The 13,118-nt window shown below is 45.5% G+C and overlaps 1 protein-coding gene across 2 annotated transcripts in view; it reads left to right on the top strand.

Annotated features, from left to right (window-relative positions):
* The window catches only part of LOC149460278 (uncharacterized), a 35,951-nt gene extending 23,680 nt beyond the window's left edge, over positions 1-12,271 (top strand). For both annotated transcript variants that reach the window (XM_089679823.1, XM_089679822.1), the window contains exon 7: positions 9,105-12,271. In XM_089679823.1, the coding sequence (XP_089535949.1) occupies positions 9,105-9,230 (126 nt within the window). In that variant the 3' untranslated portion in view covers positions 9,231-12,271. The remainder of the gene's footprint in view (positions 1-9,104) is intronic.
* Positions 12,272-13,118: the final 847 nt, after the last annotated feature.

The following is a 13,118-nucleotide window of genomic DNA, read 5'->3' as shown; positions in this document are numbered from 1 at the left end:
CATAGAAGAAGTGAAAGTATCCCATGGCAGCCAAATCATCTCAAATACAGCAAACGAACAACTATGTAGTGCAGTCAAATATTCCATCTGTCTTACATCAGCAATAAGTTTGTACAAAATCGGCATTGAAGGAGGATCAGAGGACAACCAACACATAGGAATGCTTCTCCTGGCCGCGGTCAGCACATGGACAGCGAGTTTCCTGGATAATTTAGGTAGTCCTGGGAATGGTAAACCCAGCAAAAAATGTAGTGGATCAAGTGGGAGAGAGACACGCAGCAATGAATTCAGCAAGGAGAGAACATCCTGCCAAAAAGGAGCAATGGAGCTGCATGTCCAAAAAATATGATAGAGAGAACCGAGGTCTCTACTACAGCGCCAGCAATCAGGAGAAGCATTCGGATTATAAGCATGCAGAACTTCAGGTGTTTTGTACCATAACATCATGATCTTGTAAATATTTTCCTTAAAAACCACACAGACAGAAGATCTAGATGCATTTTCCCAAATTTTCTGCCATGTCAATAAATCAATATCCCATTGTATAAATTGAGACCACCTACGCATATAAAGGTGAGTATTGTTGGATAAAGAGGGGGCTTCCATAAGAAGTTTATTTGTATTAGAGATTATACCCCTGTGATGGGGACCCTGCATACATAGACGTTCGAAGGGAGTAGGCTTCCCCAGAGTCAATGAAGGTGATAAAGTGGAAAAAAAGTGGCGTATTTGAAGATAAATATATAGGTGTTGAGGAGGTAAAAGGGCTTTTTTCTGGAGAACTGGGAATGAGTGTAACTTACGAGTCACCGGGTGTACCAAGTGACGCAATTGAAAAAGGTTAGCTACAGCCCAATGAGACATCCGGGACATGGCCATGTTGTCTGGGAGATTAGGGTTACAGAGGATATTCGTCAGTGGGGAGCAATCAGAGGCCAGTGAAAATTTAGCCTTACATTTCCGCCAAACAGTCAGAGAAAATTGCATGGGACCAAGGAATAAATAGCGAAAGGAGGAGACATCCACTGCTGAGGTCGACCAAAGGAGAGAACATAGATGGGCTGGGGACAGTTGCAAGGATTCGATCTCAGTCCATGTGTTGGGAGGATAATGGGAAGACCATGACATGAGAAAACGAAGGTGAGTTGCGTAGTAATATGTTATTATATCCGGAGCCCCCAAGCCCCCCCAGATCGTGGGGATAGCAAAACAGAACGTGCAATCCTGTGCCGCTTGTTGTGCCAAATAAAATGCAGGAAAGATTTCTGAAGAGAGTGGAGTTTGGACATAGGAACGGGAACGGGGAGGGTCGCAAACAGGTATAAAAGTTTAGGTAACACTGTCATTTTTAATACATTAATGCGTCCGAGGAAGGAAATGGGCAGAGCATCCCATTGTTTCAGGGAGCGAGAAATTGCAATAAATAGTGGAGGGAAATTGGCCTCGTATATGGATTGGTAAGAGGAAGTTAGATGAGTACCTAAATATTTTAAAGAATGGGTGCACCACCGGTAGGGAAAAGCTTCCTGAAGCGAGGATAGAACGGCTGGTGAGACGTGTATTGGGAGTGCCTCAGTTTTAGACGTATTAACTTTGTAGCCTGATATAGCCCCAAATTGTTTCAAGGTCAGATGCAAAATCGGTAAAGAAGTAAAGGGACTCGTGAGTGTGAGGAGAATGTCGTCAGCATACAGCGATAACTTGTACTCATGGGTATGGGAATGTATCCCGCGAATATCCGGATTCGACCTGATGGATGTGGCCAACGGCTCCAGGCAAAGAATAAACAGTAAGGGAGAGAGTGGACAACCCTGACGAGTGCCATTGGACATCTGAAAAGGGAGTGAGAGAAAAGAGGCTAATCTGACCTGCGAAAATGGGGAAGAGTAAAGGGCCTTCAAGGCTGCTACAAATGGGCCTCTGAAACCAAATCTCTCCAAGACCATGAACATGTAAGGCCAACTTAACCGGTCGAAAGCTTTTTGAGCGTCTAAGCTCAATAACACAGCAGGGGTGGAAGATCGGTTAACCAGGTCAACCAGATCAATAGATCTCCTGGTGTTATCTGCAGCATGTCTGGAAGGTACAAAGCCCACTTGGTCCCTATGTATGAGTTTGGAAATAATTCCAGACAATCGGTTGGCTAAAATTTTAGTGAAAATCTTGTAGTCGGAATTAAGTAGTGCAATCGGACGATAATTGTCTACAATAGAGAGATCTTTATTGGGTTTAGGGATAACCGAGATATAGGCACGTGAAAAGTCAGTCTGGGGTGTGACCCCCTTAAAAAGGTCGCTATAAAGGGAAAGAAGATGGGGAGCCAGGATACCAATAAAGGATTTATAATAAGAGTAGGGTAATCCATCCGGACCCGGGGCCTTGCGAGAGGGAAGATGTTTAATCGTGTCAAGTAGTTCCTTTAGCGTAATGTCAGCATTAAGGATGGCAATGTCTGGGGGTAATAGTCTCGGAAGTGACAAGGAATCAAAAAAGTCGTCAAAGGATGACTGTGTGAGAGGCGGGTGAAGGTCTGAGGTCAAACAGTTATACAGTTTCTCATAGTATGAGCCAAAAAGGGTTGCCATGACCTGAGGATCATAGGTAGGGCTTCCGTTTGGTTGGATTAAAAGATCAGGCATCGTAGAAGGAGACTGAGCTTTAAGTCGATTGACTAACATACGATGGGGTTTGTTGGAAAATTCGTAAAATTTCTGTTTAACCCACAGGAGGGACTGTGCAGACTTACTGGAGTCAAGAGTTTTAATGCGGTCACGGAAAAATGTTACCCTCCGGAGCCCAGAAACGGACGGCTTGGCCATCAACCGTCGTTCCGCCAAAGATAGTTGACGTACAAGAGAGGCCCTAGCACTCGCCGCAGATTTCTTTAAACGCGAGCCCATAGAAATACAGAGTCCTCGAAATACCGCCTTATGGGCCTCCCATAAAGTTGAGGAGGAAGCTACGGAGCCAACATTATGGGTAAAATAGGTATCAAGTCCCCGAGACAATTCATCCCTAAGATGGTCTGTAGTGAGGAAAGTCTCATTAAGGCGCCAGTGACATGGTTTGGATATAGCAGGAAAAAAGAAAAGGTTTAAAGTCAGAGAGGCGTGGTCAGACCAGGTAATGGGATTAATTTCAGAAGTGACCAAGAGTGGAAGCAGTGGGGCAGAGATGAAAAAGTGATCTAAGCGAGAATAGCTACGGTGGGGGGTGGAGTAGAAAGTAAATTGTTTATGGGTGGGGTGTTTAATCCGCCAAGCGTCGAAGAGACGATGCTCCCTTATCAGTCTACGAAAGGATTTTGAAGAGGAGCATTGCCGCTTTGAGGGTGTGGATTCAAAAAGAACTTTCCTGTCCTTATGGGGGGAAAAAATCAAATTAAAATCACCCCCCACAATCACATGCGAGGTGGATAAAGAATCTAAGGCAGCTAGTGTTTGGGAAAGAAATTGCAATTGACCCGTATTGGGGGCGTATAAATTCAACAGAACAAGGGGAGTGTCACCAAGCATACATTCCAAAATAATGAAGCGACCTTTTTGGTCAACTTTGGAGGAAACAACCCGAAGGGAGCAGTGCGACCCAATCAAGATTGCCACCCCAGCCTTCCCGGAGGGATCGAAGGCCGAATAGGCTTGGGGAAAAAACCTTGAGGCAAAACGAAAGGAACCAGCTGATTTGAAATGGGTCTCTTGGACAAAAATAATGTCTGCTCCTGAGGATCGAAACTCCCTCAAAGCCATCCACCGTTTTTGAATGGAGTTGAGGCCCTTGACATTATATGACAGAAACCTCAAAGCCATTATAAAATAACAAGGATTGAAGCAAATGTGTTAGCATAAAAAAGGAATGAAATACCATCGATGTAATAGAATAAAAAACAAAAAACAGTAAAATAACACATGAAAGTATAAACACAGAGATTGACATAAGTATCCGTGAGGATATAAACTTGGGATCAACAAATTGGCCCAAGTCGTCTAGGCCTATGGCTAGACAAAATTGGGAGCAGCACGACAACCAGGACATCAGAAAGGTCATCATGCCCGGCCAGACAAAACAGAAGTGAAAAAATGCACCCAACAATGGTTCGGCCGGACAGAAAAGAGAAACCTGAGGGAAAATTATGCAAGGGAAAAAAAGAAAAAAAAAAAACCAGGAGGGAAGGATCGTCACCGGAAACACCCCGGAAAGTCACCCCAGAGAGTCCTCAGACAGGCGGATCGGTCAACTGAGGATGACGTGGACGTTGTGGGGTATGTGAAAGTCTCTTCCGACCTCCGCGGACTGGGGTCCAGATCTTGCTGGGGGTGGCGGATGGGCGAGACGGAGTCGGTGGCAGAGGAGACACATCTTCTGACAAAGGTGGAAGTCCCAGGCGCTTTAAGAAGGAATCCGCCTCAAGAAGATCACGAAGCACAACTTGGGTATTATCCCTAGTTACGACCAGCCGGAAGGGAAACCCCCATCGGTAAGGGACATGATGGCGTTGAAGGTGTGTGGTGATCGGCTTCAGGGCTCGCCTCTTGGCCAGGGTAATCGGGGACAAGTCGCAGAAGAGTTGGAGTCTGTCACCTTTAAATTCCAGAGAGGATGTGTGGCGAGCAGCTAATAATAAGGCTTCTTTGCTTTGAAAAAAGTGGAAGCGAACTATGACGTCGCGTGGTCTAGTGCCTTCGGTAGGTTTTGGGCCCAATGAGCGATGAGCCCTGTCAATTCGCCAATCCGCTTCTGGAACCAGGGGGGCGGTTGCGATAAAGAAGGATAGAAGGTGACGGTGTAATTGTGTATCAGCGATAGATTCGGACATACCGCGTATACGGATATTTTGGCGCCGTTCCGTTTTCTAGATCCTCTTGCTGGAGCTGCATTTGGGACATGGAATGCTTCAAATATGCGTTATCCTCTTCCAGGACATGAACGTATTGCACCAAATCATCAAACTCAGTCTCCAATTTATTCGTGCGATCTCCAATCTGAGTTATTTCCCCTCTGAGATCTAATGCCAGCTTTCCAACCTCAGCGGATATGGATGCGGTGATATTGCGTAGAAAAATTTGCAGCTTATCATCCAACGCTGAAATTGTGAGGGAAGGAGATGGTACAGTGTGCTGAGATATCTGGGTGGAGGGAGGACGATTCCCTGATGCAGAGCATTCCACTGCCCCCCCAGATATATGCTGGGGATCAGAGTCCTCCATCTGGGGCTGGGTCAGGGCAGAGGCAGGCATGGAGGCTGAGATGCATGAGGGTGCAGTACCCTCCGTGACCACCGGGGGGCCGGGATCTCTCCCTGGGCTCCTGGCCATACTAGAGGCCGGGGATTGCGGCCTGGACAGGAACCGCCGGAGCGGCGTGGCCGCGACTCCTGTGGCTGCGGGGAGGGGGGCTTCCAGCGCCCTATCTTCCCCATACAGGTCTCTCCGAGGTGCCGGGCCGGGTGCCTGGTAGATGTGACTCACCCTTGTGCAGAAGGAAGCAGTGGCGCATGACGGGTGAGTCCGTGCTGGCCGGGGATGAGCGGAGCTCAGCTAAAATGCAACCGTCATCGTCCCTGGCCACGCATGCGCCCTGCATAATTCCACTTTAAAAACACAGTTGGACCTATTATAGGTCATAAAACCAGTACCACTAAGTATATTAAGGATCAGCTGCAACTATTCCCTCAGTTTTGTCACTAATGTAAATAAAGTACTTGGCTTGCTGTTGATTACTTACAACACAGTAGTCTGTCAGGAATAATCCTCAGTCGACAGGTTTCCCATCACTGTTTCATCAAGATGGACAAGGAAAAATAGTAACTGGAGAAATAAAAGGGTCATTTAGCATTACAGATTCATAATTACACATATATATTTGTTTGCATCTTAATAAAATATATATTCTGTAAAAATGGTCCGCACCTCAAGAATACTGGTGTGACTTATGTGCAGTAGGTCACCAGGGCGGGCACCGAGACAAACAGGGAGTGTGCAGGAGCGTCAAATACTACCAGGATGATTTGTGCAAACTGAAATTAAATACAAAACATATTTTTATCTTCAGTTACTACCAGGGGCGGACTGACAACTAATGGGGCCCCCAGGCAATAGGGGATCATTGGGCCCCTGTGTCCTTGCCCAAACTCAAAAAAGCCTATGAAAAAGGTACCAGGGGCATCTCATGGGGCCCCATACTGACCCCGGGCCCTCGGGCAGTGCCCGAGTTTCCAAATGGTCAGTCCACCCCTGGTTACTACTGTATATATGTCACTCACTGTACAAGTATTCAGCTCTCATATACTTGACAGATTGAATTAACAGATGAAGAATACCTAAGGCAACAATGCCTCTAATAAACTTAATGACTGGCTACTTTAATTTCCAGACCGAAATCCCATCCATGATGCTTCCAAATAGAGTATCCACCACCTCGCCTCTTTATTAGAATACGTTACCGTGCCAAACATATATCCCAATAAACTCATGTCATCTGTCAATCCATGCCAATCTCATGCAAACAATCACCAGCAAGGGGAGAAGCCACTCACGTTTTATATACATATAATTAAAGGGATACTAAAGGTTCCTATTTTTTTAAATAACAAACATGTTATACTTACCTGCTCTGTGCAATGGTTTTGCACAGAGCAGCCCTGATCCTCCTCTTAGCAGGGAATAGGGGCTAGGAGAGCTGGTCTGGGACCCGATAAGTACCCACAAGGGCACTAACGTGTGCTCACTCCTAAGCTGCCTCTGTGTGCCTAAAAAGACACAGAGAGCGCAGCTCAGCCGCAAACTCCCATTACTCCGTTACTATCAATCACTCCTTGCTGGCTGTGATCGATAGTAATGGAGGCTCCCACTGCTTTGTCTCAACCGATCAGGAGGGAGAGACCCAGGAGAGCTGCTGCTTTCATGCACAGCTCTGGATCGTGATTGGACTCAAGTATTGGGGGGAGGTTCACACAGAAGGTTTTTTTTTACCTTCATGCCAATGGCTCCCACTGCTCTAAGTAAAGCCAATGAAAGCCGGGAGAGGGGAGAAAAGCTGCTGCACAGTACTGAACAGAGATCGGGTTCAGTTGCTGGGGGAGCTGCACTTAAAATGCTTTTTACCTTAATGCATGGAATGCATAAAGATAAAAAGCCTTTTACCTTAACAACCACTTTAAACATGTCTCGCAAAGTTATCTGTCTGATAACACAAAACCTCCAGGGGTTCCAACAAGATATGGTGGTTAGCCTATAATAAAAAAAGAAGCCCATAATATAACCTCTCTGCCACTAAATGGCGCTGAGACCACTTATATACAGAATCGCCATTAGGAATGCTTACCACTAAATCCTCCAGTTCAGTAGGGTATGTAATATGGCCCTCAATATTAGATGGTACACACTTGTCCCTAAAAGAAGAGCATAAAGGAATAACAATTCCATATGACTTATGATGTCTCCAACAGAAAAAGAACCTGTTCTAAGTGTGTCGATATTGAGGCTTCTTAAAGATATAGTATCACTCAGCAAGCATGGAGCTCCTGGCCAGTCTGCACCATCACAGCCCACTCTCTATATGCCTCCTACGCCCGATGCACACCAACGCCAAATAGTGGCATGTATGTGCATGTGTATGAATTTCCCATGCATGGGCAGACATCCTGCAGGTCTGCAGCAGATCCCCAACACTTGGAAAAGACCTGTGGCACCTCTCTTCATGTGCAGGATATTTAAAAATGGCCACACAGAAGAGGAAAGATAGGTGTTTTTTTTTTGCAGGATAAGGTTTCTATTTAAAGCTTTATTCACATGTTTGCTGGATTGCTTTTCAGAGGTGGGTTTGAGACAGTTTACAGGCATTCAGGGGGTATTAATGCCACCTCCTGAATGACTTCCCAAGTAGGATTTCATGTTGAAACGTCATGGCTGCAACTGCCAGCCATGCATATGGCATGTGGTTACGGCACAGTCTCATTGACATCAATGGACGTGCTTGGTAAGCGGCACCACCTGCCCCATGCAACATGCTCTTTAAAATTTGCTGTCACTGCATCGGGACCACCACAAGGTGTATGGACCTTAGTATATGCCATGCCAGTTTTTAGGGAGGCTGATGGTAAAAACTTGAATCAATGGCCTGTTTTTACTAACCCTTTGCCAAACGTGTGAATGAGGCCTGGACTGGCATGAAAGAGGTTGTATGCTAGATATGCTTGTGATGCTTATCGAAAGTTTTATGGCCTGCTCACACTGGATGCAATGGGACTGCATTGGGCAGTGAAGTCCCAAAGCAAGACGTCTTGTTTCCTATCAGGCCAGTTCACACCACCACTGCGCACAGATCAACTGGTTACAGCCTGGACTGACATGCTTCATCATATTTTGGATTTTTCAATGGCTATGAGATACTGCAAGAATTAGAAGTAAAAACTGCAAATAACACAGGATAACATTGTATACATAGTTTTTATTGTGACGTAAAATATAGTTTATATTAAAGGTGCCCAGTGCTTAGTAGCTTTCATCCCTATAGTATTGATTTCTGGTCACATCAATCTATGCAATGGGGTTGATTTACTAAAATTAGAGAGTGCAAAATCTGGTGCAGCTCTGCACAGAAACCAATCAGCTTCCAGGTTTTATTGCCAAACCTTAATTAACCCCCCCATCACATCAAGCCCAGCTTTGAAATTGGGTGACTTACAGTGAAGTTGCATGATTTCAAAGTCGGGTGAGATGCCAATTTCAGGTGCGATTTTCAAGACACCTGACACCGATGTCTATGCAAATTGCACCAAAAGTAGTACATGTATTACTTTAGAAATCGGTGCGGCTCAGACCACGTCAGAACCACATTGATTGACCGCTGACAATAGGGTGCGACTTGGCGTACGATTTGCAAGTCGCATGGCATGCAATTCGCATGCCACGTCGCACCCAATGTGACTGGGGTGCAAACAAGCTGAAGTTAGAAGCTGATTGAATACCATGCACAGCTGCACCAGATTTTGCACCCTCCAGTTTTAGTAAATCAACCCCATTGCATACTGTTAACTCTCTCCTACCTGTTCTATGCATATGTACATTGACATACTCCTCTATTGTCCACATTTCATCTTCTTGCAGAGATCTGAAGCTGCTCCTCCTCCCCAGGCTGACTATGGACAGGGAGGCCCAGACAGTCCCAACCCCAACTGGGTGAACCGGCCATTCACTTTCAAACGTCCACAAGTGAACTACAGCTACGAATAAGAAAATAAAACATTGTAATCTCTGTGACCCCAACCAGTGTACTAGAGCCCCTGGCACAACAGGAATGGGCTATTGATTTGTAGATATCAAACCATCTCTGAATGTATCCAGGAAGAAGGACTGTTATAAAGAAAATAATATATGACTGATAATTGTAAAAGTTTTTATGTAAGTAATGTGGGGACTTGATTCTGAAAATTAAAAATGGCGATAGAAATCCTGCATAGATTAATAAAACTGTATATGCAGACATCCTTGTGCAAAGGGCACACACAACAGTCACTGGGTGACACAAGGGGCTCAGGATGACTTTGTGTCACAGGGGTCATGGGGTGACACAGGATGCTCGGATGCCCTGAAGTCTAAGGTTGCCACTTCATTAGTTCATTCAGTGAGAGCTGTGAAAATGTGGAATAGACTCCCTCAAGATTTGGATCTGGCCAGCTCAGTGGATTGCCTTAAAAAAAGGCCTGGATTCTTTCTTAGATACACAGAACATAACTGGATACTAACATTTATAGGTAAAGTTGATCCAGGGAATATCTGATTGCCTCTCGGGGGACCAGGAAGGAATGTTTTTCCTAGCAGGAGCAAATTGGATCATGCTTTGCTGGTTTTTTTTGCCTTCCTCTGGATCAACTTGGGTATAGGATTAAAACTTTTTTTTTCTATGGTTGAACTGGATGGACTTGTCTTTTTTCAGCCAGACTATGTAACTACTGTATGTAATTACTTTAAACCCGAACGCATTAATTACACAGGTTCTAATGCAGATAAGGCACCAAGTGAGTTTAATTATCACCTTAATCAGCCACAGAACCTGTGTAATTAATATGTGTTTGGGTTTAAAGGGATGAGGTGGCAACTCTGCTGAAGTCCTAGGGGTCACAGGATGCTCTGGAGTCATAGAGATCAGAGGGTGACACAGAATGCTTTGGAGTCATAGAGGAACACAGGATACTCTGGAGTCATAGGGATCAAAGGGTGATACAGGAAGTTCTGGAGTCATAGGGATCAAAGGGTGACACAGGATGCTCTGGAGTCATAGGGGGTAACAGGGTGACACAGGATGCTCAGGGTGCTTTGGAGTCGCAGGGTAACACAGGATTCTCTGGAGTCTTAGGGGTAACAGGGTGACACAGGATGCTCTGGGTGCTTTGGAGTTGCAGGGTAAAACACAGGATGCTCATAGGAGTTGCAGAGTGACACAGTATGCTAAGGGTACTCTGGATTCCTAGAGGGTCACAGAGTGACACAGGATGCTCTGGAGTCACCGGGGTTACAGAGTGACACAGAATGCTCTGGAATCATAGGGGGTAACAGGGTGACACAAGATGCTCTGGAGTTATAGAGGTAACAGGGTGATACAGGATTCTTGGGGTTCTTTGGAGTCACAGGGTAACACAGGAGCCCTGGAATCATAGGGGAAACGGAGTGACACAGTATGCTAAGGGTACTTTGAATTCATAGGGGGGGTCACAGAGTGACACAGGATGCTCTGGAGTCATAGGGGTCACAGGGTGACACAGGATGCTTTGGAGTCATAGGGGCCACAGGGTGACACAGGATGCTCTAGATTCATAGGGGTTAGAGAGTGACACAGTATGCGAAAATTACTCTAAATTGCTAGGGGTCACAGAGTGACACAGGATGCTCTGGATTCCTAGAGGTCAGAGTGACACTGGATGCTCTGGAGTCATAGGGGTCACAGAGTGACACAGGATGTTCTGGATTCCTAGGGGTCAGAGTGACACTGGATGCTCTGGAGTCATAGGGGTCACAGAGTGACACAGGATGTTCTGGATTCCTAGGGGTCAGAGTGACACTGGATGCTCTGGAGTCATAGGGGTCACAGGGTGACACAGGATGCTCTGGAGTCAGAGGTGACAGAGTGACACAGGATGTTCAGGTACTCCTAGAGTCATAGGGATCACAGGGTAAAGCCAGATATAGATGATTCGATTTTCTTTCCTGCAACCACGGGAAAATCGCTTGATTCCCCCATCAACACAGTCAGTGTTGATGGGCGAATCCCTCCAGGAGAGCTATTGTGTTCTCTTGGCGGGGGGCACAGGGAGTCATCTCTGCTGGGAGAACACAGTGAATATTGCCAGCATCTATAGCTGCTGCAATAATCGCATCCTAAAAATCCAACATGCTGGTTGTACCCAATTCGATCAATGGATCGACTTGGGTACAATAAGTCTGACCATACATGATTTGAATCTGAGCTGGTCCATGCTGAACCCAGCTGAGATTCGAACCATAAATGGCCGGCTTAACACAAGATACTGGCAGACTCCAGTCACGTGCATGTGCGATATCTTGCAATCCATTGGTGCTGAAAGATATCCAACATTTTGTCTGCACATATGCCAGTCCCCGCCCTCATGCACACACACACTGAAGGTCTCTACGAATACTCTGGATGAGACTCTTACATTTCTGCCCATGAGTGACTCCTGCCAAATGCCTCCTAGGATGCTGCAACACACACCCTAGGAGCCATTTAAGAGATGTCTTGCATGAGCAGACATGCTGTAGGGGTCTCGGGCAGAGTTCTTTTAGAGACCGGCAGCGTATGTGTGCATGAGTGTGGAATGTAGTACACATACAGATACACTGTGAGATTTAGTTTGGGTCATGTAGACCTGGCAGAGCCTTGAGGTGTGTCTGCACAAATGCTTTCCCTCCAGAAAAATGGCGGTGCTGGAGAAGAGGGGCAATGGGAGAACCTCTGCTTCAAACAAGACAATGCTGAACTCCAATCTCTAGTATGTATATTATTTTCTATTACTTTTGAGATAGGGACCACTGTTAATGATTCTTTTTTCTTTTGGGGTGGGGGGAGGGATAGGCAAAGTGAAGTTCCTCTTTAATAATGTATTAATGAATGTAGAGCTGAATTGCTGTATGACTTTTCAATCTGCCTGCAGTTCAGCCTTAACATCAGATCCATGTCATCTATAGTCATGAGATGACAGTTGGAGGATTGGACTGCCACACAATTTTTCATAATAAACATTTTTGACAGCCTAGAATGTATGTTTATACCTTTCAGTCCTTATTTTAGAGGGATGACTGAAAATAGTGAACATAGTCTTACCCAGAGATAGGTCAGCAGATAGATGAGTTTTCTGATCCAACCAGATTGGCTGATAACTATTTGAAGTCTGTGGATGCCCTTAGATTTCATTGGGGGGGGGGGGTATGAAATTGAGGCGCTGTCACCTGTAACATTCACTGGCACCTACACAGAATGGATGAACGATGGAGCCTGAAATAAACAATGGAGAAGGCACACTCATCAACCAAAACTAGTGCTTGTATACAGTACATCTCGGAGTATGTAGGGCACAACATACAACCATACAACACACAATAAAAACTACACAGGAATACAAATGTAGCGGTGAGCCAGGGTGGACTTGTCATTTATTGACATGATTGTGGTTGGAGGGGTTCTGCTGCACCCATTGCAGAATTTGGTACCAAGAGCAGTGGACACCTAAGCATCTCAAATCACTGTTCTCCATAGAGTACATAGCAAACGATAGATAGAAATAAGGAAAAGAGTCCTGGAAATTATAGGAACATTCAAAGTATAAAACAGTACATTGGCCTTGTTTTAGGTCTCCTTCACAAACTTTATGTCCAGATTAATTTTTTTAGTGCTGGGGTCAGCAAAATTTTTACTTTCATACCTCAGATCACCCCAATTCCTGCACCTTCACTCCACAGATCACCCTAACTCCTGCACCTTCACCCCTCAGATCACCTCAATTCCTGCACCTTCACACCTCAGATCACCCCAGTTCTTATACCTTCACCCCCCTGATCACCCCACTTCCTAAACTTTCACTCCTCTGATCACTCCAGTTCCTGCAC

Source organism: Staurois parvus, unplaced genomic scaffold, assembly GCF_062004578.1.
Source record: "Staurois parvus isolate SC_StPar_1 unplaced genomic scaffold, SC_StPar_1.0 ptg000232l, whole genome shotgun sequence".
NCBI classification, from domain to species: domain Eukaryota; kingdom Metazoa; phylum Chordata; class Amphibia; order Anura; family Ranidae; genus Staurois; species Staurois parvus.
The sequence above is the reverse complement of the archived record's forward strand: the minus strand, read 5'-3'. Positions and strand labels throughout refer to the sequence as shown.